This window comes from Takifugu flavidus, chromosome 17 (assembly GCF_003711565.1).
Source record: "Takifugu flavidus isolate HTHZ2018 chromosome 17, ASM371156v2, whole genome shotgun sequence".
NCBI classification, from domain to species: domain Eukaryota; kingdom Metazoa; phylum Chordata; class Actinopteri; order Tetraodontiformes; family Tetraodontidae; genus Takifugu; species Takifugu flavidus.
The window spans coordinates 1385512-1413403 of NC_079536.1; the positions used below are offsets into that span (position 1 = coordinate 1385512).

Below are 27892 nucleotides of genomic sequence, written 5' to 3' on the forward strand. Positions count from 1 at the left end.
CACACATTTTCATTATTTATTGTCATTTTGGGTCTAAACTGGACCAGTTCTGTGAGCTGTTTTGCTTTTTCTCTGGACCAGATGTTCCAGGCAGGTTCCATCATCGGACACAGACGGAGACAGGTCACGTGACAACAGTCAGCCTTTAGTTCTTTATTACAGGAGGATCTGGTTTATAGACAGACACGTATCTGCAAAATACTAAAAAGATTAATTTCCATTCATTTTTATTTTTTACTGCATACAGTCCTGGAGCTTGTGGGTGACTTTCAGTGTACTGGATGCTGTTGATACATGCAGAGAAGTTGTTTTCACCAGAGCCTGAGCCTTCAGACTGGCTGCAGCTCCAACCAGACTGACAGTCATAACTTCATCACTTGTGTCTGAACTCTGGCTTTGACCAACAGAGAATGGTGAGTGGGAGATCATCCACCGACCCGCCAAGAGAAACACCTACAAACACATTCCCACGGAGAGCAACAAGCACCAGGACATCACCTTCTACCTGGTCATCAGACGCAAACCTCTCTTCTACGTGGTCAACATCATCATCCCCTGCGTGCTCATCTCCTTCCTGGCCTCGCTGGTCTACTACCTGCCCGCAGACAGTCAGTGCAGAGTCACAGAACGTACTGAAGCCAGCGTCAGGCAGATTAACAGTCTGGGACCTTTTCAGAATCACAACTACATGAACTGAGTTAACCTTCAGCAGCACCCAAAGAATCAGACATTATAGCTGAATATCACGTCAGCACGGGACAACACAGCTAATAAAGCAGCAAACATCGGTAGTGGGCGGAGCTGAGGGGGCCGCCATTAATGGAGAAACATTAATTAGCTCCCCAACAGATTTTTGAATATATTTTATAAAGGATAATAAAAATGTGTGTGTGTGTGTGTGTGTAGGTGGTGAGAAGATGACACTGTCCATCTCGGTGCTGCTCGCTCAGTCTGTCTTCCTACTCTTGATCTCTCAAAGGCTACCAGAAACATCCACGTCCGTTCCTCTTATTGTGAAGTAGGTAAACGCACCATTTACTCCACATCACTTTAACTCTGAATGAGATATATTCTGCTTCTCCAAACTATATATACATTAGGGCTGCAGAACCAGGTGACAACCGGCTGAGATTTAAAAAATGGAAAACATCTGAGTGTGTTTGTGTGTTGAAGATATTTGATGTTCATCATGGTGGTGGTGACGGTGGTGGTGCTGAACTGTGTGGTCGTCCTCAACCTCCACTTCAGGACGCCGAGCACGCACGTCATGTCTGAGTGGACCAAACAGGTAAGACACACACATCCTGTTGTCCCTTTGTTGAACAGATGAACATCAGGATATATGAACATGTGACTTAATAACATATGAAAGAGGATATATGAACATGTGACTTAATAACATATGAACGAGAATATAGAGGATATATGAACATATGACTTAATAACATATGAAAGATATATGAACATGTGACTTAATAACATGAAAGAGGACATATGAACATGTGACTTAATAACATATGAAAGAGGATATATGAACATGTGACTTAATAACATATGAAAGAGGATATATGAACATGTGACTTAATAGCATATGAAAGAGGATATATGAACATATGACTTAATAACATATGAAAGAGGATATATGAACCTATGACTTAATAACATATGAAAGAGGATATATGAACATGTGACTTAATAACATATGAAAGAGGATATATGAACATGTGACTTAATAACATATGAAAGATATATGAACATGTGACTTAATAACATGAAAGAGGATATATGAACATATGACCTAATAACATATGAAAGAGGATATATGAACATATGACTTAATAACATATGAAAGAGGATATATAAACATGTGACTTAATAGCATATGAAAGAGGATATATGAAGCTATGACTTAATAACATATGAAAGAGGATATATGAACATGTGACTTAATAACATATGAAAGAGGATATATGAACATGTGACTTAATAACATATGAACGAGAATATAGAGGATATATGAACATATGACTTAATAACATATGAAAGATATATGAACATGTGACTTAATAACATGAAAGAGGATCTATGAACATGTGACTTAATAACATATGAACGAGAATATAGAGGATATATGAACATATGACTTAATAAAACATATGAAAGATATGAACATGTGACTTAATAACATATGAACGAGAATATAGAGGATATATGAACATATGACTTAATAACATATGAAAGATATATGAACATGTGACTTAATAACATGAAAGAGGATATATGAACATGTGACTTAATAACATATGAAAGAGGATATATGAACATGTGACTTAATAACATATGAACGAGAATATAGAGGATATATGAAACATTGACTTAATAATATATGAAAGATATATGAACATGTGACTTAATAACATGAAAGAGGATATATGAACATGTGACTTAATAACATATGAAAGAGGATATATGAACATGTGACTTAATAACATATGAACGAGAATATAGAGGATATATGAACATATGACTTAATAACATATGAAAGATATATGAACATGTGACTTAATAACATGAAAGAGGACATATGAACATGTGACTTAATAACATATGAAAGAGGATATATGAACATGTGACTTAATAACATATGAAAGAGGATATATGAACATGTGACTTAATAGCATATGAAAGAGGATATATGAACATATGACTTAATAACATATGAAAGATATATGAACATGTGACTTAATAACATGAAAGAGGATATATGAACATGTGACCTAATAACATATGAAAGAGGATATATGAACATATGACTTAATAACATATGAAAGAGGATATCTAAACATGTGACTTAATAGCATATGAAAGAGGATATATGAAGCTATGACTTAATAACATATGAACGAGAATATAGAGGATATATGAACATATGACTTAATAACATATGAAAGATATATGAACATGTGACTTAATAACATGAAAGAGGATATATGAACATGTGACTTAATAACATATGAACGACGAATATAGAGGATATATGAACATATGACTTAATAACATATGAAAGATATATGAACATGTGACTTAATAACATATGAACGAGAATATAGAGGATATATGAACATATGATTTATTAACATATGAAAGATATATGAACATGTGACTTAATAACATGAAAGAGGATATATGAACATGTGACTTAATAACATATGAAAGAGGATATATGAACATGTGACTTAATAACATATGAACGAGAATATAGAGGATATATGAACATATGACTTAATAACATGAAAGAGGATATATGAACATGTGACTTAATAACATGAAAGAGGATATGAACATGTGACTTAATAACATATGAAAGAGGATATATGAACATATGACTTAATAACATGAAAGAGGATATATGAACATGTGACCTAATAACATATGAAAGAGGATATATGAACATATGACTTAATAACATATGAAAGAGGATATATAAACATGTGACTTAATAGCATATGAAAGAGGATATATGAAGCTATGACTTAATAACATATGAAAGAGGATATATGAACCTATGACTTAATAACATATGAAAGAGGATATATGAACATGTGACTTAATAACATATGAAAGAGGATATATGAACATGTGACTTAACATATGAACGAGAATATAGAGGATATATGAACATATGACTTAATAACATATGAAAGATATATGAACATGTGACTTAATAACATGAAAGAGGATATATGAACCTATGACTTAATAACGTATGAAAGAGGATATATGAACATGTGACTTAATAACATATGAAAGAGGATATATGAACATGTGACTTAATAGCATATGAAAGAGGATATATGAACCTATGACTTAATAACATATGAAAGAGGATATATGAACCTATGACTTAATAACATATGAAAGAGGATATATGAACATATGACTTAATAACATATGAAAGAGGATATATAAACATGTGACTTAATAGCATATGAAAGAGGATATATGAACCTATGACTTAATAACATATGAAAGAGGATATATAAACCTATGACTTAATAACATATGAAAGAGGATATATGAACATGTGACTTAATAACATATGAAAGAGGATATATGAACATGTGACTTAACATATGAACGAGAATATAGAGGATATGAACATATGACTTAATAACATATGAAAGATATATGAACATGTGACTTAATAACATGAAAGAGGATATATGAACCTATGACTTAATAACGTATGAAAGAGGATATATGAACATGTGACTTAATAACATATGAAAGAGGATATATGAACATGTGACTTAATAGCATATGAAAGAAAGAGGATATATGACCTATGACTTAATAACATATGAAAGAGGATATATGAACCTATGACTTAATAACATATGAAAGAGGATATATGAACATATGACTTAATAACATATGAAAGAGGATATATAAACATGTGACTTAATAGCATATGAAAGAGGATATATGAACCTATGACTTAATAACATATGAAAGAGGATATATAAACCTATGACTTAATAACATATGAAAGAGGATATATGAACGTGTGACTTAATAACATATGAAAGAGGATATATGAACATGTGACTTAATAACATATGAACGAGAATATAGAGGATATATGAACATATGACTTAATAACATATGAAAGATATATGAACATGTGACTTAATAACATGAAAGAGGATATATGAACATGTGACTTAATAACATATGAAAGAGGATATATGAACATGTGACTTAATAACATATGAACGAGAATATAGAGGATATATGAACATATGACTTAATAACATATGAAAGATATATGAACATGTGACTTAATAACATGAAAGAGGATATATGAACCTATGACTTAATAACATATGAAAGAGGATATATGAACATGTGACTTAATAACATATGAAAGAGGATATATGAACATGTGACTTAACATATGAACGAGAATATAGAGGATATATGAACATATGACTTAATAACATATGAAAGATATATGAACATGTGACTTAATAACATGAAAGAGGATATATGAACCTATGACTTAATAACGTATGAAAGAGGTATATATGAACATGTGACTTAATAACATATGAACAAGAATATAGAGGATATATGAACATGTGACTTAATAACATATGAAAGATATATGAACATCTGACTTAATAACATGAAAGAGGATATATGAACCTATGACTTAATAACGTATGAAAGAGGATATATGAACATGTGATTTTTCCACTATAACACACAGACATACACACATCAGTATCAGTGTTCCAAGTCCTGTTTTCTTTTTCTGCCAGCTCTTCCTCGAGCGATTACCCCGCATCTTGCGCATGTCCCGCCCTGCTGAGGCAGAGCCGTACTGGGATGGAGCGTTACCGCGCGCGATCCAGCTCAGTGGGCTACATTGCCTCGGCTGAGGAGTACTACAGTGTGAAGTCCCGCAGTGAGCTGATGTTTGAGAAACAGTCTGGGAGACACGGACTGGTGACCCGAGTCACACACGCTGCCAGTACGTTTCCAGAAACATTTAAACACATGAGATATAGAAGCATAAGTAGCTTCATTTGAGTTCTGAGCTTTGGTGTCTGTGTGTAGCTGTGAAACCACAAGAAGAGGGAGGAGCGAGTGATCAGCTGTACGCAGAGATCAAGCCGGCTGTGGATGGAGCCAACTACATCATTAAACACATGCGCAACAAGAACGACTACAATGAGGTCAGATGGTTCAAACAGAGTCCTCAACCCAAAGTCTGATTTAAAAAGATCAAAAGTGGCGTAAATGTCTGGTCCTGACAGGAGAAGGATAACTGGAGCGGCATCGCTCGTACAGTAGACCGACTCTGCCTCTTCCTGGTTACCCCGGTGATGACCTTTGGCACCGTAATCATCTTTCTGACGGGAATCTGTAACCAACCTCCTCATCTGCCCTTCAAAGGAGACCCGCATGACTACAGAGAGGAGAACCCACGCCTGCTGTGATGCTCACACACAGCCAGGGCTTTTTCCATCCGGTATAATCCGGTGCACCTGATGTATGTGTTAAATACAGAAATAGCACCCGTAACTGAGGCTGCACCTTTTAATACGGTGCGCCCTTTGGTCGCGAACATACGGTATATAGAACATAGGGCACGTTGTGCGTGATATCACTCCGCGTCTGCGCAACGACCACAACCTCCTATCTTTAGTATTGCTGCGCCAACTGGTGGTCTTTTGGGTTGAGGATAACGGTGATCTATATGTAGCTATATGTAGCTATAGCGTCATTGGCCTCCACTCCAGCCGCTCCTGGTAGTTCCTCAAAAACACTGAGTTTCTAGTGGATGCACAATCTGTGGAAGCCAACATAGAAACTTCTGAAGAGCCAAAGTTCTTGCAACATAAATATAGTCCCCAATTAGGTTGGTTTGTTATCACACGACCCCGTCCCCATTATCTTAGAGAATATAAAAGAATGAGTGGAGACAGAAGAGAGAATGAGACGTTTTTGGCGCGTGTTGCTCTTGATTTTGTGTTTATATTTGCAGTAAACTTAAAGGAGGCCTTTTCACTTTATGTTTGATTCCATTTAAGCTGATATTCCATTCTTGACATCTTAAAATTTACAGTATTGATGGGAGTTTTATTTGGTCATTTTGCTTCTTTTTATTCACTATTTCCCACATTTATTATTTGTTTTTATTAGATTGCAATAAATCCTATAACATTGAACAGACTGACTAAAGTCAAATGACCTGCGGTTCCCACCGATAGCCGTCATTCTGATGGGTTTTTGCTGGCTGCAGCTGAAATATTCCAATGCTCCATGTCACAGAGACAGTAAATACTAAACCCTAAAGATTCTGAAGGCATGATGTAAAATAGTAACATATAATACAGACATTTGAAGAGACAATTAAGAGAAGGTTTCCATGCTTATAAGAGTGGCCGAGGAGCCATTTAGAACTTTATAAAGATGCATTGTGTGATACCAGGAACTAATTTAACTTCAAGGCGAAGCTGCTTCTGCTTTGTCGACCATCGACTGATCTCCTGAAAGTCCACCAGCGCTTTTTAAAAACAGAATTTTTCATCTATGGAGGGAGTAGACGGCAGATGTTTCCACAGATGCTCTTCACCAGTGGTCAGTGAGTGATGCAGCAGATGAGCGGGAGTTGACTGGCTTCAACCAGCTACCGTCTCAATGTCTCCAGCCCATAGTCTGGATTCTCTACGAGATCAGACAGCAGCTTCACTCCTGGATCCTGCAGCTGGTTCTGTCTCAGGTCCAGTTCTCTGAGATGGGAGGGATTGGACCTCAGCGCCGAGGCCAGAGAGTCACAGCTGATCTCTGATAAGCTGCAGTCCTTTAATCTAAATAAAGAAGGGAAACTTTTATAAGGTTATAAGTGAAACCAGTATTAATCTGAAAGGTTAATCAAAGGCATGATCTGTAAATATTTAATTTAGTTACAGCTTAAAAATGATAGTAATATGTAATTACCACAATTCCAACCTCTCAGGTTTGCACTGTTCCAAAGGAGAATATATATTGTTCTGGCCCTCACTCTTCCCAGGTTCTCCCACCTCTTTCCCTCCCATCTCATCATGGAGATCCATCTCACCTGTGGCTCATCTTTAAAGGCACAACGGCTGTTTCCGACTCCACACCCTCGTTCCCTGTTCACTACTCACTACATGGGGGACATGGATTGAGTGAACTACGTAGCGCACTCAATTTAAAGTTAGTATTCGGATAACGGCGTCATTTACGGCGCACGTAAAGTGACGTCATGGTGTCGCATAATAATTACGAACCGGTCGCCGGGAAAAGTGGCCGGGTCCATTTAATTATTTTAACCCATCAGAAATACATTCAGCGGTCATTTTATGAAAATGTAATATTTTACCCTATAATTAACTTTATATAGTAAAATGAAATATTAATGTCAATAATAATACAATAATAATTACTTATTACCTAAAATAATTAGTGTCCCTTGACATTTTCAAGCCAAGACGTGATGGAACATTCTCAAGTCATATTCTGCTGTAGCGAAAACATTTAATAAAGCATTTTTTCATCAAAAAATGGATCAAAGCTACTTTTCATCTTTGTAAATATTCTTTTACTGAGATTCTGTCGCCTGGTGAGGAACAGACGATTCCGAAGAACAATTTTAAGTGAGGGGGGGGATCAGTGAAGAATGATTGATTTGTTTTTACACATTTATGTTGTAATATTTTAAGATGATCATATTGGACCCCCACTGAAAAAAAATCTTATTACCAAAAATGTCATATATCAAACCGCACAGTAGAAATTACGTTAAAAAATGTATCCCATCAGCCTTTACGGCTGGGGGCTAGGGTGGATACATTTTCCGAGTTAGGGTGCTCGCTTGTACTTTTCGCAGTGCATTGTGGGATACATTGAGTGCACTACATAGGGTACAGCGATGCTCACTAACAATTCGGACACTATTTCAAAATGGCATCCACACTATTGAGTGCACTATGTAGGGTATAGGGGGTGGTTTCAGAAACAGCCAACCTGTCTTAGATGACTTCCTGTCTCCCTCACCATCTCCCTCCTCGTTGGCTGGTGTCTACCAGGCACCCTCACCTAGTTTTGTCTCATTTTGGTTACCATCTGTCGGCTTTTTCATTGTCCTTAAATCAATTCATCATGAATAAGTGGTCACCGTGTGGCCCTCCCTCCTGAAGGAACTGGGCACAACACACACACTCAGAAAGTGTGAGGACCCTTGGATGGAATAATGGACATTTTTGAGAATGGTGTTTACCCCAGAGTTTCCAGTCGGCAGTTTGGAGAGTGGAGAAAACCACAGAGCAGCTTCACTCCTGGATCCTGCAGATGGTTCCAACTCAGGTCCAGTTCTCTGAGATGGGAGGGATTGGACCTCAGCGCCGAGGCCAGAGAGCCACAGCTGATCTCTGATAAGCTGCAGTAACGCAATCTGAAAAATGCAGGATAAGGTTATACGGTGCAGGTCTGCATGTTATCTGCGTCAGTACTAAACCTACGTTAGTTCTTAGTTGGGTCAGACCTGAATTCACGATATTACAAGGAATTTTTTTAATGTGGTGCATCACAGCAGTGTTGAGAACAGCCTCACTTCACCATCTTAGCAGCTGGTATATAGGTAGAAAAATGAAGACTGACCTGAGCCTCTCCAGTTTACAGTTTGGACTCTCCAGTCCAGAACAGAGCCGCTTCACTCCTGAATCCTGCAACGTGTTGGAGCTCAGGTCCAGAACCCTCAGATGGGAGAGGTTGGACTTCAGAGCTGAGGCCACAGAATCACAGCTGGTCTCTGATAACCTGCAGCCACTTAGTCTAAAATAACAATTATTTTGAGAGAAGACAAATAAAAATCAACATGTACCAGAGCAAAACACAGCTTACAAGCAACAAACCTCTGGTCCTGCACCGGCTTATCTGCCGTATGTTCGTATTTTGGGTTCTTTCAGGGCGGTTGGACAAGATCTACAGCGTATGTAAAGTGTGTGTGGGTCAAAATACCTTCCAAGTTTGTGAAACCACATTTCTCAATAGCACTCAACTCTTGTCAGGAGTTGGGACAAAGCGACCCACTCCTGACAGCTTGTGGGCGATGCTGCAGCGACCCTGCAATCCCTACACTCTCTGGTGAAACCAATCAAAGGTTTTAGACACTGCTGGATGCTGGAAGGGGGGCTATAGTCTGGACGCATCGTTCCCCTGACTGCACATTTCTCCAACAATGATTGGCAGCTGGTGTCACTTGTTCTCCAGATGAGAGAAGGAAAGAGAGCCCCCCCACGGTGTGTTTGATTGCCCCACTGCAAGCTGAATGCTGCCAGAAAACATTGCAGGAGCATCAATTCCCCTCAGGGCATCAACAAGGACCTCAGGAAAAGGTGCAGCTGCCACCTACTAGAGACAAGCACACTGAGCTGAGATTCAAAGCCCTCTCCTCCCAAGAGAAGAGCTTGTTTGTTGGAGGCTCTTCTGGGCGATACCTGGTGCCACAGCTCCAGCTCAGCCCGTCTCTGGAGCTGAGGTGGAGCTTAGCAAGTTTCATGGTTCTCCACCACTTCCTCTCGCTGAGGACCTTCTCAGCTGGTGGTTTCTGCTCCACCTTCCAAGTTGAGCAGGTGATACTTCTGCATTCCTGCCACCAGTGTCTCTGCAGAAAGAGTCTTCTCTACTGTTTTATATTATATTGTATAAAATTAGGATTTTTGGCTGATGTCTTAGATTTTGTTGACTAAGAGCAGGTTTTTCTTTAATAACATAGAAAGATTCGATTAGAAGAGAAAATGTATTATTTTATGAGCTACTTCCACTACTATTATATACACATACTTCCATATTGTCTTAGATTGCAAGCTGCATTTATTGCATCGTTCATAGAAAGTCATATTTGTGAGGAGAAAAACTCAAATAAGGTCATTTTCTTTAATGATCATTACAAAAGAAGGAGGCGATGAACAAACAGATTTATATAAAAATTCGTGAAAACTTCTGCATGGAAACATTTTTAAAATGGTTGCATTGTGTAGAATCGGTGTAGAATCAACTTGTTGACTTCTGATTTGGACTCCAATGGAAGTGAGGTGCAACAATTGTGGATGCTGAAAGCTCCAGATCTTCATGAAGGTTTCTGTGGTTGGACTGACCTGCTGCCCCTTTAAGAGGGAGGCAGGTTTGGGCTTCTGGCTGGAATGAAGCCACCTAAGATGAGAATGACTGCAGGCTTTCGGTACCAAGGTTTAACAGGGTGCTCACTTCACACTTGGGCTTTTCTCTTTTTTGGGATGGTTTTTCTCAGGAGAGAAGGGGCATGGCACACTGCAGCAGCTTTCTTTTTGGGTTTTCTAGTTTTCCTTCTGATCTTTAAAAGACAGGAAGAACCATTTTTGATTGGTCTGAATGTTTGGGCGGTTTTGTGGCCAGCCTAAAATAAAACAAGACAAATCTACAACTGATACTTCCTTTCTAGTCATTGATGACCATCCTCACATGGGACAGATTTCCACAACCAATTTAATATTGCAAATCTGTCCTGTGTGGTCTTTTTTCTGAGAACTGTAACACTACGTTTATAACAAAGATCAAACATGTAAACATTTATTGTCTAACTAGTTACACCTGGGAAAGTACTGGATCATCTCTGACTGACCTGAGAGTCTCCAGCTTACAGAGAGGATCCTGGAGAAAACCACAGAGCAGCTTCACTGCTGGATCCTTCAGCTGGTTAAAACTCAAGTCCAGAACCCTCAGATTGGACCTCAGCGCCGAGGCCAGAGAGTCACAGCTGATCTCTGATAAACTGCAGCACCACAGCCTGGAAAAAGAATAAATGGGGCAAATAAAAACACATTTCTAAATATGAAAATGAAGAGAAAAGCAGAAAATGTAAAGAAATTTAGAAAAGACCAACAGAGGCCTCCTGACCTGAGCGTCTCCAGTCTGCAGTTTGGATGCATCATTGCAGAAGACAGTAACTTTACTCCGGCATCTGTCAGGCTTTGGTTCTTGCTTAAGCTCAGCTCCCGTAGATGAGAAGGGTTTGACGTCATTGCTGAGGCCACAACTTCCCAATGACTCTTTGAAAGAAAACTACCAGACAGTCTGTTGTGTATGAAACAAAAATAGTGAGTCAAACTTTGGGATTTCTAATCAACTTATCTGAGAATCGACCTCAACACAAATGTAGCTCATTTCCTGGAAAAGCTAAATTCAACAGCGTAGAGCAACAGTTTGAACGACCATCAGATCTGAAATGCAACTGAATTATTCTTATTTTAGAACAGCTCATAATTACTCAATATTTAAAATGATTGTAGCAAATGGTTTAAAGAAATGTGCATCTTTTTATCTGTCTATCGGCTCTTTGGATATTTTGCATTTCATCCAATTTGTACGATCGTGCGTCAAGTCTTAATTCAGCGATCCGATCAATGACATCAGAGTCTCTGGTTGCATCGATTGCCCTCAGCTTCTGTTCTATCTGCCTGTTTCCCTTCAAATCATTTTCACTGCACCTTTTGTTGCTAGTGATGAAGTTGCCACCTAACGGGTGTGGAAAGGGTCAAACAACTTTGTGGGTCACATAAAGGCTCCAAACGGAACCGCCACAAAGACCTAAAACACCCATTTAAACCAACGAGGCCGGCTGTTTTTACGTTGAACAAATGAAGCAAAATAGTCACGTGTCATTAGTTAAAATGTGTTTTTCTGTTGTTTGAATACGATGTATACAAACAAACAAAAGTTATTTAATTACATGACAGTAATTTCATTATAGTCAGTTAACTTGTGGCTCCTATTATTCCTGCCTTATGTTGGTTTGTCTGGATTGAACTTTGAACTTATATCCAGCCAGTGTTGAACATTTCTGGATGAATTGTTGTTGTTTTTTTTAATTTATGGACGCTGCAATGGAAATAAAGAATTGAAGGAATGACCACTGGAGGGGGTATTGCTGCCTGACATGACCCACTCGCTTGATTTAAACGCCGATGTCCGGCCCCAGAAATCTTTACTTACTCGGCCTTCCTGCAGTTCCTCACAGCTGGAATCAGGCGACGTCGTCCCTCCTCTGAGGTGTTGTACTGCTGCAGGTTCAGCTCATCCAGAACCTCCTCTGACATCTGCAGCAGGTAGGCCAGAGCTGAACAGTGGATCTCTGACAGTTTCCTCTCTGATTTCCTCTTTGACTTCAGGAACTCTTGGATCTCCTGATGGACCGACTGATCCTTCATCTCCATCAGACAGTGGAAGATGTTGATGCTTCTGTCTGGGGAGATTTTATCACTGTTCACCTTCTTCAGGTTGTTGAGGACCTTCTGGATGGTTTCTGGGTGGCTCTCCATCTGATCCAACAGTCCACCCAAGATCCTCTGATTGGACTCCAGAGAGAGACCATGAAGGAAGCGAACAAACAAGTCCAGGTGGCCATTTTGACTTTCAAGAGATTTCATTAGTGCTCTCCTGAGGAAGTCATCAAGAGATGTGACTGGATTGTTTTTTGAAAACAACCATGTTAACCTGGAAAAGGAATATTTTAGGAACTTATTTATAACCACTGTGTCTTTCCTGGTGTAACAGTGGAACATGTAGACGGTAGCCAGAAACTCCTGAATGCTCAGATGAACAAAGCAGTAGACTGATTTCTGGAAGATCACACTCTCTCTTTTGAAGATCTCTGTACAAACTCCTGAGTACACCGACACCTCGGAGACGTCCAGTCCACATTGCTCCAGGTCTTCTGAGTAGAACATGATGTTTCCTTTCTCCAGATGTTCAAACGCCAGCCGACCCAACTTCAGAAGGAGTTCTTTGTCAGCCTCAGTCAGTTCCTCTGGTCTCTGCTTTCCTCCATACTTCTGCTTCTTCCTCTTTATCTGAACCATCAGGAAGTGTGAGTAGAGGTCAGTCAGGGTTTTGGGCAGCTCTCCTCTCTGGTCTCTGGTCATCATGTCCTCCAGAACTATAGCAGTGATCCAGCAGAAAACTGGGATCAGACACATGATGTGGAGGCTCCTGGAGGCCTTGATGTGTGAGATGATTCTCTTGGACAGATCTTCATCACTGAACCTCCTCCTGAAGTACTCCTCCTTCTGGGAGTCAGTGAAGCCTCGTACTTCTGTGATCCTGTCAACACACGAGGGAGGAATCTGATGGGCTGCTGCAGGTCTGGAGGTGATCCAGATGAGAGCTGAGGGAAGCAGGTTCCCCTGGATGAGGTTCACCAGGAGCACGTCAACTGACGATACTTGTGTGACATCAGAGATGACCTGATCGTTGTTGAAACCCAGTGAAAATCTGCTTTCATCCAGGCCATCAAAGATGAACAGAAGTTTCCAGACAGTCAGATCTTCTGCTCTGATCTTCTGTAATGTTGGATGGAAAACATGAAGCAGTGAGAGAAGACTGTGCTGCTCATCTGTGATCAAGTTCAGCTCCCTGCATGAGAGCGGAAGCACCAGACTGATGTCTTGGTTCTCCAAACCTTCTGCCCAGTCCAGACTGAACTTCTGCACTGAGAAGGTTTTTCCAACGCCGGCGACACCGTTGGTCAGAACCACTCTGATGTGTTTCTGTTGCTCAGATAAGACTTTGAAGATGTCCTGGCACTTGATTGGAGTGTCCTGGATGTTCTTCTTGGAGGTTCTCTCAAGCTGTCTCACCTCATGTTGTGTGTCCACCTCCTCACTTTGTCCCTCAGTGATGTAGAGCTCAGTGTAGATCTTGTTCAGCAGGGTTCCACTTCCTGCTTCATTAGTTCCTTCAGTCACATGTTCACATCTGCTCTTCAGACTCATCTTATGACCTTCTATAAATTCCTGTAGTTCACATCCTGAAACAAAGTAAACAAGTGATTTACATCCTAATCTTGAACTTGAAGTTAATTTTGGTAATGAACAATTTTACTTTGTTTGGGCTTCATTTCAGCATCTCCAGATCTGCTTCCAGGTTGTGAACAAGAGGATTCTCCTGGTGGAGCTGACTGGTCCCAGTTTGATAGGATGTGCTCCCCCCTCTCACTATGAAACACATCTCTATTAGTCCTTTGCTTTATAGGATGAAAAAACCTGATCAAGACTCAATATTGTTCCAGCATTTATGTCTGAATTCATCTTTCAGTTAAAACATGATTCTTGTTTCTAATCAACAATATTCACATTAAGTCTGTAACTATATGACTGTCTGAGGTTTAAGTGTTAAACATCTCCAATAATAAACTCACAACCTGCTGCTGTTAATGTGACTAACAGCTGGCACACAAACACATCATCACGCTTTAGTTTTCTTACATTTTGTCTGAACTTCTGAAGTCTATCATTCCATTTTTGGAGTGGTCACTCTTCAGGGACACACAGCTGGGCACTGTGGACTCTGCTCTGTCCTCGTCCATCCTGAGGAAACATCAGAAATAGTGATGAGACTGTGATGAAGGTAAATAATCTGTAGAGGTTGTAGTTAAATAATCCCAATTCACTGCATTTTTATCAAACAGGAACATTTCTAATCCATTCTGGATAACAACTGAATCAATAAATCAATGATGTATCTGTATCATTTTCATGTTTTCAGAGTTTAAGCTGCTTTTTTTAACTGTTCCCTGCAGTGAGAAAAGAACTGGCACCTTTTCCAGCCCCTCATCCTGCAGCACTGAATGTGCTCTAAAGTTCTTTCCAGAGCAAACGTCTCTGCACTTGCAGCAACATGTTGTAGTCATGGATCCGTGAGGAGAACCGGATACAGGAAACGCCCCCACTTTGATCCCAAAAACCCAACTGGTGGCCAACGGTGGTCCGGCAACGACGGGGACGCTGGTCCATCGGGCCCGACAACACTGGTTTTCCACAGGCCAACATGGTGAAAGGACTGTGCACCGTTTCATTTTAAAGAGCTGATGAATTTCATTTTTCATGATAGTAGAGGCTAATACCTACAAAATGATGTTTTGTACGGTTGTAAAATGTTCTAAGGCAGAGTTATGTGGTTCAGAAAACCTTACTTTAAAGGTGAGCCTTGAGGTCCAGTACCGAAGTTTAAAGGTTCGATTTTGGACCGGTCACTCTTCAGGGACACACAGCTGGGCACTGTGGACTCTGCTCTGTCCTCGTCCATCCTGAGGAAACATCAGAAATAGTGATGAGACTGTGATGAAGGTAAATAATCTGGAGAGGTTGTAGTTAAATAATCCCAATTCACTGCATTTTTATCAAACAGGAACATTTCAGATCAGGGGGCCGTTCTTCCCAATCACACCTCTCCAGGTCTCACTGTCGCTGCCGACGTGATCATTGAAGTCACCCAGGAGGAGGAGGGAGCCCCCAGAAGGAGCACTCTCCAGCACTCCCTCTAAGGACTCCAAAAAGGGTGGATACGCTGAACTGCTGTTTGGGCCACAGGATCCGTCCCCCCACCTGGAGGCGAAGGGAGGCTACCCTCTCATCCACCGGGGTAAACTCCAATATCCAGGCACTGAGCCAGGGAGCAACCAGAATTGCCACCCCTGCCCGTCGCCTCTCACCATCGGCAACTCCAGAGTGGTAGAGAGTCCAACCCCTCTCGAGAAGACTGGTTCCAGAGCCCTTGCCGTGCGTCGAGGTGAGGCCAACTATATCTAGTCGTAACTTCTCAACCTCGCGCACTAGCTCAGGCTCCTTTCCCACCAGAGAGGTCACATTCCATGTCCCTAGAGCCAGTTTATGCAGCCGGGGATCAGACTGCCAAGGTCCCTGCCTTTGGCCGCTACCCAACACACAATGCACCCGACCCCCTTGGCCCCTCCTGCAGGTGGAGAGCCCACGGGAAGGGGGTCCCATGTTGCCTCTTCGGGCTGTGCCCGGCCGGACTCCATGGGCAGAGGTCCGGCCACCAGGCGCTCACCAACGTGCCCCGTCCCCAGGCCTGGCTCCAGGAGGGGGCCCCGGTGACCCGCATCCGGGCAAGGAAAACTTGGCACCAATGTTGTTCAGCATCATTAGGGGGTCCTGGGCTACGCTTTGTCTGGTCCCTCACCTAGGACCTGTTTGCCATGGGTGGCCCTACCAGGGGCATAAAGCCCCAGACAACGGAGCTCCTAGGATCATTGGGACAGGCAAACCCCTCCACCACGATAAAGTGGTAGCCCAGGAGGGTATTGGACTTCTGTGCTCGTCTCAGATTGTCCATAACAAACATCTTGTTCAGGCATAAAGGCGTCCACATGTGCACTTGGCTCCAGGACACCTTAGGCTGCAGATCGATGATCTGTGGTCGCGTCATCGGATTTGCGGCCGCGTGTTCTGGACACTCGGGTGAAGAGAGGGGCGGAGCTGTCAACTGATCACCACCTGGTGGTGAGTTGGCTCCGATGGTGGGGAAGGATGCCGGACAGACCCGCCAGACCCAAACGTGTTGTGAGGGTCTGCTGGGAACGCTGGCGGAGTCTCCCGTCAGAAGGAGCTTCAACTCACCCCTCCGGGAGAGCTTTGACCATGTCCCAGGGGAGGCGGGGGACATCCGTATCTAAATGGAGAGCTGTAGCACTCTGCAATGATGGATATTGTTGGGAAACTTTAAAATATATGCCTAGGAATTTTTGTGAGATGATGTTAACCCATGTAGGAGAAATGACCAGTAAAAAACAGAAGCAATTTTCAGTTTTAAAAGATTTACCACACTAAAATTAACATGGGAGTTAATGGGAGCGAACGCCTGACATGTTGGTGCACCGTTTCATTAATTTAATTTTTCACGATAGTAGAGGCTAATACCTACAAAATGATGTTTTGTATGGTTGAGAAATGTTCTAAGGCAGATTTATGTGGTTCAGAAAACCTTACTTTAAAGGTGAGCCTTGAGGTCCAATAACGAAGATTAAAGGGTAGTCTTTGGACCAGTAGCTCTTCAGGGACACACAGCTGGACACTGTGGACTCTGCTCTGTCCTCGTCCATCCTGAGGAAACATCAGAAATAGTGATGAGACTGTGATGAAGGTAAATAATCTGTAGAGGTTGTCGTTAAATAATCCCAATTCACTGCATTTTTATCAAACAGGAACATTTCAGATCAGGGGGCCGTTCTTCCCAATCAGACCTCTCCAGGTCTCACTGTCGCTGCCGACGTGATCATTGAAGTCACCCAGGAGGAGGAGGGAGCCCCCAGAAGGAGCACTCTCCAGCACTCCCTCTAAGGACTCCAAAAAGGGTGGATACGCTGAACTGCTGTTTGGGCCACAGGATCCGTCCCCCCACCCGAAGGCGAAGGGAGGCTACCCTCTCATCCACCGGGGTAAACTCCAATATCCAGGCACTGAGCCGGGGAGCAACCAGAATTGCCACCCCTGCCCGTCGCCTCTCACCATCGGCAACTCCAGAGTGGTAGAGAGTCCAACCCCTCTCGAGAAGACTGGTTCCAGAGCCCTTGCTGTGCGTCGAAGTGAGGCCAACTATATCTAGTCGGAACTTCTCAACCTCGCGCACCAGCTCAGGCTCCTTTCCCACCAGAGAGGTGACATTCCATGTCCCTAGAGCCAGTGGGCAGAGGTCCGGCCACCAGGCGCTCGCCAACGTGCCCCGGCCCCAGGCCTGGCTCCAGGAGGGGGCCCCAGTGACCTGCATCTGGGAAAGGGAAACTTGGCACCAATGTTGTTTTTCTTCATTAGGGGGTCCTGGGCTACGCTGTGTCTGGTCCCTCACCTAGGACCTGTTTGCCATGGGTGGCCCTACCAGGGGCATAAAGCCCCAGACAACGGAGCTCCTAGGATCATTGGGACAGGCAAACCCCTCCACCACGATAAGGTGGTAGCCCAGGAGGGTATTGGACTTCTGTGCTCGTCTCAGATTGTCCATAACAAACATCTTGTTCAGGCATAAAGGCGTCCACATGTGCACTTGGCTCCAGGACGCCTTCGGCTGCAGATCGATGATCGACTTTGTGATCGTGTCATCGGATTTGCGGCCACATGTTCTGGACACTCGGGTGAAGAGAGGGGCGGAGCTATCAACTGATCACCACCTGGTGGTGAGTTGGCTCCGATGGTGGGGAAGGATGCCGGACAGACCCGCCAGACCCAAACGTATTGTGAGGGTCTGCTGGGAACGCTGGCGGAGTCTCCCGTCAGAAGGAGCTTCAACTCACCCCTCCGGGAGAGCTTTGACCATGTCCCGGGGGAGGCGGGGGACATCCGTATCTAAATGGAGAGCTGTAGCACTCTGCAATGATGGATATTGTTGGGAAACTTTAAAATATATGCCTAGGAATTTTTGTGAGATGATGTTAACCCATGTAGGAGAAATGACCAGTTAAAAACACAAGCAATTTTCAGTTTTAAAAGATTTACCACACTAAAATTAACATGGGAGTTAATGGGAGCGAACGCCTGACATGTTGGTGCACCGTTTCATTTTAAGGACCTGATGAATTTCATTTTTCACGATAGTAGAGGCTAATACCCACAAAATGATGTTTTGTATGGTTGTGAAATGTTCTAAGGCAGAATGATGTGGTTCAGAAAACCTTACTTTAAAGGTGAGCCTTGAGGTCCAATACCGAAGTGTAAAGGTGCATCTTTGGACATGTCACTCTTCAGGGACACACAGCTGGACACTGTGGACTCTGCTCTGTCCTCGTCCATCCTGAGGAAACATCAGAAATAGTGATGAGACTGTGATGAAGGTAAATAATCTGTAGAGGTTGTAGTTCAATAATCACAATTCACTGCATTTTTATCAAACAGGAACATTTCTAATACATTCTGGCTAACAACTGAATCAATAAATCATTGATGTCTCTGTATAATTTTCATGTTTTCAGAGTTTAAGCTGCTTTTTTTAACTGTTCCCTGCAGTGAGAAAAGAACTGGCACCTTTTCCAGCCCCTCATCCTGCAGCACTGAATGTGCTCTAAAGTTCTTTCCAGAGCAAACGTCTCTGCACTTGCAGCAACATGTTGTAGTCATGGATCCGTGAGGAGAACCGGATACAGGAAACGCCCCCACTTTGATCCCAAAACCCAACTGGTGGCCAACGGTGGTCCGGCAACGACGGGGACGCTGGTCCATCGGGCCCACAACACTGGTTTTCCACAGGCCAACATGGTGAAAGGACTGTCTTCAGCTCAGCCACTAAATGATTTGGTGCTACATGAACATACTAGTCAGGACTTTTAACTTCCCTCCTTTGTTCCCCTCTTCAATTATTTCTATAATCCAAGTCCTCAAAGATCACTGCTCTATTTAAAATAGATGAAAGAAATGACACCCACTCCTGCATTTCTTTCACAGTGGTTCCACAACATAGAAAAATAAACCACTGTGAGAAAACGTGCAACATGAACCAAAAATCCTGTTGGTGTCCTGTGATCCTGTGTGGATTTATTTATTTAGTTATTTTTAAACTTTATTGTCTTAAATTGGCCCGGCTGAGAGATGCTAACTTGCCCACGATTAGATGTTGTTTGACAGGTAATACCAAAATATCCAGCTGTAACCTGGACTGTTGAACAACTATAATAGCTCTAAGAGCTTTTCACCTGTCACAAAATGTTGCTTTTCCTGCTTCGTCTGAAGAGAATACTTTCACTTTTAAAACCTAATCAACAGCTTTATGGCGTATATATTACTACCATTAAAGCATTCTTGGAGGGTTTAAAGTTCAAAGTTCTTTTAGGATCAGTAGCAAAGAGCAGAAAAATAAACTAAACTTCACTTAGAAAGACTATTCAACTATAACTAAAGCCAGACTATAAGAAAGTTAAATAAGACCTATTCATTAATAATGTATAATGATGTTTTGTGATAAAACTAAATATGAAGTCTAGTTGAATTTACTTCAGCCAAGAATTCTTCAGCTCTATGCAGCTCTTCAATAGTCACAAAAATGTTTTCAAATCTTGATTTTATCTCCAAACACAACTGTCAATTCTTTTCAATAATGCTCTTCGTTTACACTCACCTTGTCGGTCTTCAGTCTTCCTGCTCAGTCTGAACGGAATACTTTTATCTTTTCTTTTTCCTCTGTTAATGAACAACTTTATGGCTGTTGATTAATATTCCACTACTATAAAAGCATTCTGAGAGGGTTCAAGATTAAAAGTTGTTTTATTAAATATTTTTTTACATTTAAATTAAAACTGACTAACTTAGTTAAATAAATAAATAAGATTTATGATGCTTCACAGATTTTAAAAGACTTGTAAAAGCAGCATATTTCTGCAGCCCTGGAGTCCAGGAGGAGCAGCAGAGGTCAGAATGTGTCGGAGCGCGTTTAACTATTGTCTGCAGTTCCACGCGTGTCCACCGGGTGGCGGTAAAGCATCACATGATATTTCTCCTTTTTGGAACTTCTTCAGCTGCGTTGAGCTTTAAATCTTCACCTGTCGCTCCCTTTAAGCTCTAAACTTTGCGGTTCTGTGTGTAGTTTGTTGGTTTAAATATTTTTGATGAATTTGACTGAAAGGAGGTGGCAGCCCCCTCCCTGGGCTGCCACCTTATCGTGGTGGAGGGGTTTGCGTGTCCCAATGATCCCAGGAGCTCCGTTGTCTGGGGCTTTATGCCCCTGGTAGGGCCTCCCATGGCAAACAGGTCCTAGGTGAGGGATCAGACGAAGGGTAGCCCAGACCTCCTTATGATGAACAACAGCATTGGTCCTACGTTTCCCTTGCCCGGATGCGGGTCACCGGGGCCCCCTCCTGGAGCCAGGCCTGGGGGTGGGGCACGTTGGCGAGCGCCTGGTGGCCGGACCTCTGCCCATGGAGTCCGGCCGGGCACAGCCCGAAGAGGCAACATGGGACCCCCTTCCCGTGGGCTCACCACCTGTAGGAGGGGCCAAGGGGGTCGGGTGCATTGTGTTTTGGGTAGCAGCCGGAGGCAGGGACCTTGGCAGTCTGATCCCCGGCTGCATAAACTGGCTCTAGGGACATGGAATGTCACCTCTCTGGTGGGAAAGGAGCCTGAGTTGGTGCGCGAGGTTGAGAAGTTCCGACTAGATATAGTCGGCCTCACCTCGACGCACGGCAAGGGCTCTGGAACCAGTCTTCTCGAGAGGGGTTGGACTCTCTACCACTCTGGAGTTGCCAATGGTGAGAGGCGACGGGCAGGGGTGGCAATTCTCGTTGCTCCCCAGCTCAGTGCCTGTATATTGGAGTTTACCCCGGTGGATGAGAGGGTAGCCTCCCTTCGCCTTCGGGTGGGGGGACGGATCCTGACTGTTGTCTGTGCCTATGGTCCAAACAGCAGTTCAGCGTATCCACCCTTTTTGGAGTCCTTAGAGGGAGTGCTGGAGAGTGCTCCTTCTGGGGGCTCCCTCATCCTCCTGGGTGACTTCAATGCTCACGTTGGCAATGACAGTGTGACCGTAGAGAGGTGTGATTGGGAAGAACGGCCCCCCGATCTGAACCCGAGTGGTGTTTTGTTACTGGACTTCTGTGCTCGTCTCAGATTGTCCATAACGAACACCTTGTTCAGACATAAAGGCGTCCACATGTGCACTTGGCACCAGGACGCCTTAGGCCGCAGATCGATGATCGACTTTGTGGTTGTGTCATCGGATTTGCGGCCGCATGTTCTGGACACTCGGGTGAAGAGAGGGGCGGAGCTGTCAACTGATCACCACCTGGTGGTGAGCTGGCTCCGATGGTGGGGAAGGATGCCGGACAGACCTGGCAGGCCCAAACGTGATGTGAGGGTCTGCTGGGAACGCCTGGCAGAGTCCCCTGTCAGAAGGAGCTTCAACTCACACCTCCGGGAGAGCTTTGACCATGTCCCGGGGGAGGCGGGGGACATTGAGTCCGAGTGGGCCATGTTCCGTGCCTCCATTGCTGAGGCGGCTGACCGGTGCTGTGGCCGCAAGGTGGTTGGTGCCTGTCGTGGCGGCAATACCCGAACCCGCTGGTGGACACCAGCGGTGAGGGATGCCGTCAAGCTGAAGAAGGAGTCGTATCGGGCCTTACTGGCCTGTGGGACTCCTGAGGCAGCAGATGGGTACCGGCGTGCCAAGCGGAGCGCAGCTACGGCCGTTGCCAAGGCAAAGACCCGGGCATGGGAAGAGTTCGGTGAGGACATGGAGAACGACTTTCGGACGGCCTCGAAAAGGTTCTGGACCACCATCCGGCGTCTGAGGAGGGGAAGCAGTGCACTGTCAACACTGTGTATAGTGGTGATGGTGTGCTGCTGACCTCAACTCGGGATGTTGTGGATCGGTGGAAGGAATACTTCGAGGACCTCCTCAATCCCACCAACACGCCTTCCAGTGAGGAAGTAGGGCCTGGGGACCTGGAGATGGGCTATCATATCTCCGGGGCTGAAGTTGCCGAGGTAGTCAAAAAACTCCTCGGTGGCAAGGCCCCGGGGGTGGATGAGATCCACCCGGAGTTCCTTAAGGCTCTGGATGTTGTAGGGCTGTCGTGGTTGACTCGACTCTGCAACATCGCGTGGACATCGGGGGCAGTGCCGCTGGATTGGCAGACCGGGGTGGTAGTCCCTCTTTTTAAGAAGGGGGACCGGAGGGTGTGTTCCAACTATAGGGGGATCACACTCCTCAGCCTCCCTGGTAAGGTCTATTCAGAGGTACTGGAGAGGAGGGTCCGCCGGATAGTCGAACCTCGGATTCAGGAGGAGCAATGTGGTTTTCGTCCTGGGCGTGGAACAGTGGACCAGCTCTACACCCTCAGCAGGGTCTTCGAGGGTGCATGGGAGTTTGCCCAACCAGTCCACATGTGTTTTGTGGACTTGGAGAAGGCATTCGACCGTGTCCCTCGGGGGGTCCTGTGGGGGGTCCTCCGAGAGTATGGGGTGTCGGGCCCGCTTATACGGGCTGTCCGCTCCCTGTACGATCGGTGCCAGAGTTTGGTCCGAATTGCTGGCAGTAAGTCGAACTCGTTTCCGGTGAGGGTTGGCCTCCGCCAGGGCTGCCCTTTGTCACCGATTCTGTTCATAATTGTTATGGACAGAATTTCTAGGTGCAGTCATGGTGTTGAGGGGGTCCGGTTTGGTGACCTCAGGATTAGGTCTCTGCTTTTTGCGGATGATGTGGTCCTGTTGGCGTCATCAGCCCGTGACCTCCAACTATCACTGGATCGGTTCGCTGCCGCATGTGAAGCGGCTGGGATGAAAATCAGCACCTCCAAATCCGAGGCCATGGTTCTCAACCGGAAAAAGGTGGAGTGCCTTCTCCGGGTCAAGGAGGAGATCCTGCCCCAAGTAGAGGAGTTCAAGTACCTCGGGGTCTTGTTCACGAGTGAGGGAAGAATGGAGCGGGAGATCGACAGGCGGATCGGTGCGGCGTCCACAGTAATGCGGACTCTGCACCGGTCCGTTGTGGTGAAGAGAGAGCTGAGCCGAAAGGCGAAGCTCTCGATTTACCGGTCGATCTTCGTTCCTACCCTCACCTATGGTCATGAGCTTTGGGTAATGACCGAAAGAACAAGATCACGGGTACAAGCGGCTGAAATGAGCTTCCTCCGTAGGGTGGCTGGGCTCTCCCTTAGAGATAGGGTGAGAAGCTCTGCCATCCGGGAGGAGCTCGGAGTAGAGTCGCTGCTCCTCCGCGTTGAGAGGAGCCAGATGGGGTGGCTTGGGCATCTAGTAGGATGCCCCCTGGACGCCTCCCTGGTGAGGTGTTCAGGGCATGTCCCTCCGGTAGGAGACCCCCGGGAAGACCCAGGACACGTTGGAGAGACTATGTCTCTCGACTGGTCTGGGAACGCCTGGGGGTCCCTCCGGATGAGCTGGAGGAAGTAGCTGGGGAGAGGGAAGTCTGGGCTTCTCTGCTTAGGCTGCTGCCCCCGCGACCCGACCCCGGATAAGCGGTGGAGAATGGATGGATGAATGGATGGATGGAATTTGACTGAAACTGTCAATGACCAATAGAAAGTTCGTCCATTTTTCTACTGCGTCACACATTTTCATTATTTATTGTCATTTTTGGGGTCTAAACTGGACCAGTTCTGTGAGCTGTTTTGCTTTTTCTGTGGACCAGATGTTCCAGGCAGGTTCCATCATTGGACACAGACGGAGACAGGTCACGTGACAACAGTCAGCCTTTAGTTCTTTATTACAGGAGGATCTGGTTTATATACAGACACGTATCTGCAAAGTACTAAAAAGTCTATGAACCCAAAGTACTAAAAAGTCTACACATGCACACGCATGTATGAAGTGTTTATACACACGTGTGCGCGTACGTGCACACTGTATATTCATCTAATAACTGTTAGTTTCTAAAACACCAAAGTAGAGTCACTGAGGCACGGCTTCACCTCCTTTACACCGAGGTTTCACTGAGCAGGTGTGATGAACTGTTGCAGGAGGAAAAGCATGGAACATGTTAATAACCGGACACAAAAACACTCAGGTTTATTGTCTGGACCTCACCATCCCTTTGGGGAGGATCATCTCATTCTTCACCTTTGAACTGTCAGAGTTCAAAGGTTTCATCCTTCCACAAGACCAGAAAACTTCCGCCCAACCTTCTGACCTCTAGTGTCGTATTTTCATCTCTTCAGAAATTATCATGTTGAACATTTTGTCTTCCAAAGGAAAAAGAAAAAAAATCTTCCCATCTGAAATTCGGGGCGAGACAATCCGAAAAAGGCAACTATCTCCAAATATGAGCTTTCTGAGCGACTGATGTGAAGCTGGTGAAACCAGTTTGACGACCATTGTGAAACCAGGAGCAGTGTAAATGAGGGGGGGGGGGGGGGGGGGCAGTGAGTGGATGCTGCATTCATCAAACACACAATAGTCAGAAGAGAAGAAGGAAGAACAGAAGCCCGTGTTCCTCAGTGTTGGTGTGGAGACGCCTGTTTGGAGGAGCAGGAAGCAGGCTGGACTCTTCCAGCTGGCTTTAATGCCACTTCTCTTCTGAGAACCTCCCAGCAGCTTTCTCTCCACCATCTTTTTACGCTGAAGCTTTTTGATCATTTCAGGTCAGATGTTCTTGGACTGAGGTTAAAAATGTTTGTTCTTGTGCTCGGAGCGAACCGATGATCCTCTAAAGTCAGGCGTCCTAAAGGTGGATGTTTTCTGAGGCCTGGAGGCTTTAAAGTGGCGCTTTTACCCACTTGTCCTCGTTCTGTTGGAAACTTGATACAAAAACCTTTTCTGGAGCTTCATGTTCTGCTTTTTTGAAGGAATGAAATGGTTTCATCAGCGCTGCCGGGGGCTGAGCAGGCTTCATAAATCTGAAGCTCTGAGATCCTTTAAAGATCTCCTGGAATCAGCAGATGGGGGTTTGATCAAAAACTGTAAGAATCAGTCAAGCTATCAAATCTTGACTCAGTCCAAGCGTGAACCAGTCCATCCAGAGCTGATTATGGCTCAGCCAGGAGGAAAGCACGGCCTGGGGGGGTTCATATGGAGCAGGCACACTCTGGCTCTATTGCTACTGAAAACAGCCCTTCAGCACAGCAGCCTGGAATACAGTTCTGGAGAACACCTGTTCCCAACAGAACCTGTTTAAAACGGGACCAGTAAAGATGCCCGGCGTGACCACGACCACGGGGAGAGAGGGGGGGGGGGGTCAGAGACAGGCGGTAACGCCGCTGCCCACCGATTCACCTGGAAACAACAAAAACCCCAGCAGCTTGGACCCAATATGGCAGCGTGTTCCTCAAGACGCTCCTCAAACTCTCCCCACAGCTTTATTGCTAAACAGGATTTGGGTTTTTTTGTCCGTGCTAAATGGAAAGTGTTTGTCCTTTGGTGGTCCAACAGGACCACGATTTGGATGGATGATTTGATGTTATTGAGAATAAAAACAGCTGAAAATGGAAGCGGAGATGTTTCAGAGCACGAGAGTTCAGAAAGAGTTTCTAATCAAACACCGCCTGTTGGGAATGATGAATGGATGAATTTTTATTTGCCCCGCCTGAATGCCGTTCCTGCAGGTAGGGGAGGAGGTGAGAAGTCCGATTGCTGACCAGAACCACAACAAATAACATATGAAAGAGGATATATGAACATGTGACTTAATAACATATGAAAGAGGATATAGGAACATGTGACTTAATAACATGAAAGAGGATATATGAACATGTGACTTAATAACATATGAAAGAGGATATATGAACATGTGACTTAATAACATATGAAAGAGGATATATGAACATGTGACTTAATAACATATGAAAGAGGATATATGAACATGTGACTTAATAACATATGAAAGAGGATATATGAACATGTGACTTAATAACATATGAAAGAGGATATAGGAACATGTGACTTAATAATATATGAAAGAGGATATATGAACATGTGACTTAATAACATATGAAACAGGATATAGGAACATGTGACTTAATAACATATGAAAGAGGATATATGAACACATGACTTAATAACATATGAAAGAGGATATATGAACATGTGACTTAATAACATGAAAGAGGATATATGAACATGTGACTTAAAACATATGAAAGAGGATATATGAACATGTGCTTTTTCCACTATAACACACACACATACACACATCAGTATCAGTGTTCCAAATCCTGTTTTCTGTTTCTGCCAGCTCTTCCTCGAGCGATTACCCCGCATCTTGCGCATGTCCCGCCCTGCTGAGGCAGAGCCGTACTGGGATGGAGCGTTACCGCGGCGATCCAGCTCAGTGGGCTACATTGCCTCGGCTGAGGAGTACGACAGTGTGAAGTCCCGCAGTGAGCTGCTGTTTGAGAAACAGTCTGGGAGACACGGACTGGTGACCCGAGTCACACACGCTGCCAGTACGTTTCCAGAAACATTTAAACACATGAGATATAGAAGCATAAGTAGCTTCATTTGAGTTCTGAGCTTTGGTGTCTGTGTGTAGCTGTGAAACCACAAGAAGAGGGAGGAGCGAGCGATCAGCTGTACGCAGAGATCAAGCCGGCTGTGGATGGAGCCAACTACATCATTAAACACATGCGCAACATGAACGACTACAATGAGCTCAGAGGGTTCAAACAGAGTCCTCAACCCAAAGTCTGATTTAAAAAGATCAAAAGTGGCGTAAATGTCTGGTCCTGACAGGAGAAGGATAACTGGAGCGGCATCGCTCGTACAGTAGACCGACTCTGCCTCTTCCTGGTTACCCCGGTGATGACCTTTGGCACCGTAATCATCTTTCTGACGGGAATCTGTAACCAACCTCCTCATCTGCCCTTCAAAGGAGACCCGCATGACTACAGAGAGGAGAACCCACGCCTGCTGTGATGCACACACACAGCCAGGGCTTTTTCCATCCGGTATAATCCGGTGCGCCTGATGTATGTGTTAAATCCAGAAATAGCACCCGTAACTGAGGCTGCACTTTTAATACGGTGCGCCCTTTGGTCGCGAACATACGGTATATAGAACATAGGGCACGTTTGTGCGTGATATCACTCCGCGTCTGC

The 27892-nt window shown here is 44.2% G+C and overlaps 3 protein-coding genes across 10 annotated transcripts in view; 2 read left to right on the forward strand and 1 right to left on the reverse strand.

Moving 5' to 3' along the window:
- The window catches only part of LOC130514229 (NACHT, LRR and PYD domains-containing protein 14-like), a 115752-nt gene that overhangs the window by 21667 nt on the left and 66193 nt on the right, over window positions 1-27892 (reverse strand). For 5 of the 7 annotated variants that reach the window (XM_057013710.1, XM_057013713.1, XM_057013714.1 and 2 more), the window contains 4 exons: window positions 19039-19152; window positions 17358-17471; window positions 15542-15655; window positions 14835-14936 (listed from right to left, as the gene is read on the reverse strand). The exons of 1 other annotated variant lie outside the window; for it this stretch is intronic. In XM_057013710.1, the coding sequence (XP_056869690.1) occupies window positions 14835-14936; window positions 15542-15655; window positions 17358-17471; window positions 19039-19152 (444 nt within the window). Of the gene's footprint in view, window positions 1-6523; window positions 7380-14834; window positions 14937-15541; window positions 15656-17357; window positions 17472-19038; window positions 19153-27892 lie in introns of those variants that run through there. One more of the 7 variants, XM_057013707.1, reaches the window with a different exon arrangement.
- On the forward strand, window positions 75-6090 carry LOC130514238 (acetylcholine receptor subunit delta-like). Its single transcript, XM_057013726.1, is given in 7 exon segments — window positions 75-608; window positions 907-1018; window positions 1174-1288; window positions 5325-5408; window positions 5410-5536; window positions 5623-5741; window positions 5823-6090. Coding segments are annotated over 6 exon segments (729 nt in total). The 5' UTR covers window positions 75-608; window positions 907-917; the 3' UTR covers window positions 6006-6090.
- LOC130514239 (acetylcholine receptor subunit delta-like) lies at window positions 5008-27795 on the forward strand. Of its 2 annotated transcripts, XM_057013727.1 has the most exons (3): window positions 5008-5081; window positions 26941-27241; window positions 27328-27795. In XM_057013727.1, exons 2-3 carry the CDS (start codon window positions 27064-27066, stop codon window positions 27483-27485), a joined length of 336 nt encoding a protein of 111 aa, XP_056869707.1. In that variant the 5' UTR covers window positions 5008-5081; window positions 26941-27063; the 3' UTR covers window positions 27486-27795. The 2 variants fall into 2 exon arrangements, with proteins under 2 accessions (XP_056869707.1, XP_056869709.1); XM_057013729.1 differs by lacking the exon at window positions 5008-5081 and having other exon boundaries at window positions 26703-27241.

Excerpts from the sequence above, each read along its gene's own strand:
- LOC130514239 (XM_057013727.1), top strand. The coding sequence starts at position 27,064 with ATGTCCCGCCCTGCTGAGGCAGAGCCGTACTGGGATGGAGCGTTACCG. Across the intron at positions 27,242-27,327 it reads CCGAGTCACACACGCTGCCA|CTGTGAAACCACAAGAAGAG; the intron begins GTACGTTTCCAG and ends GTCTGTGTGTAG.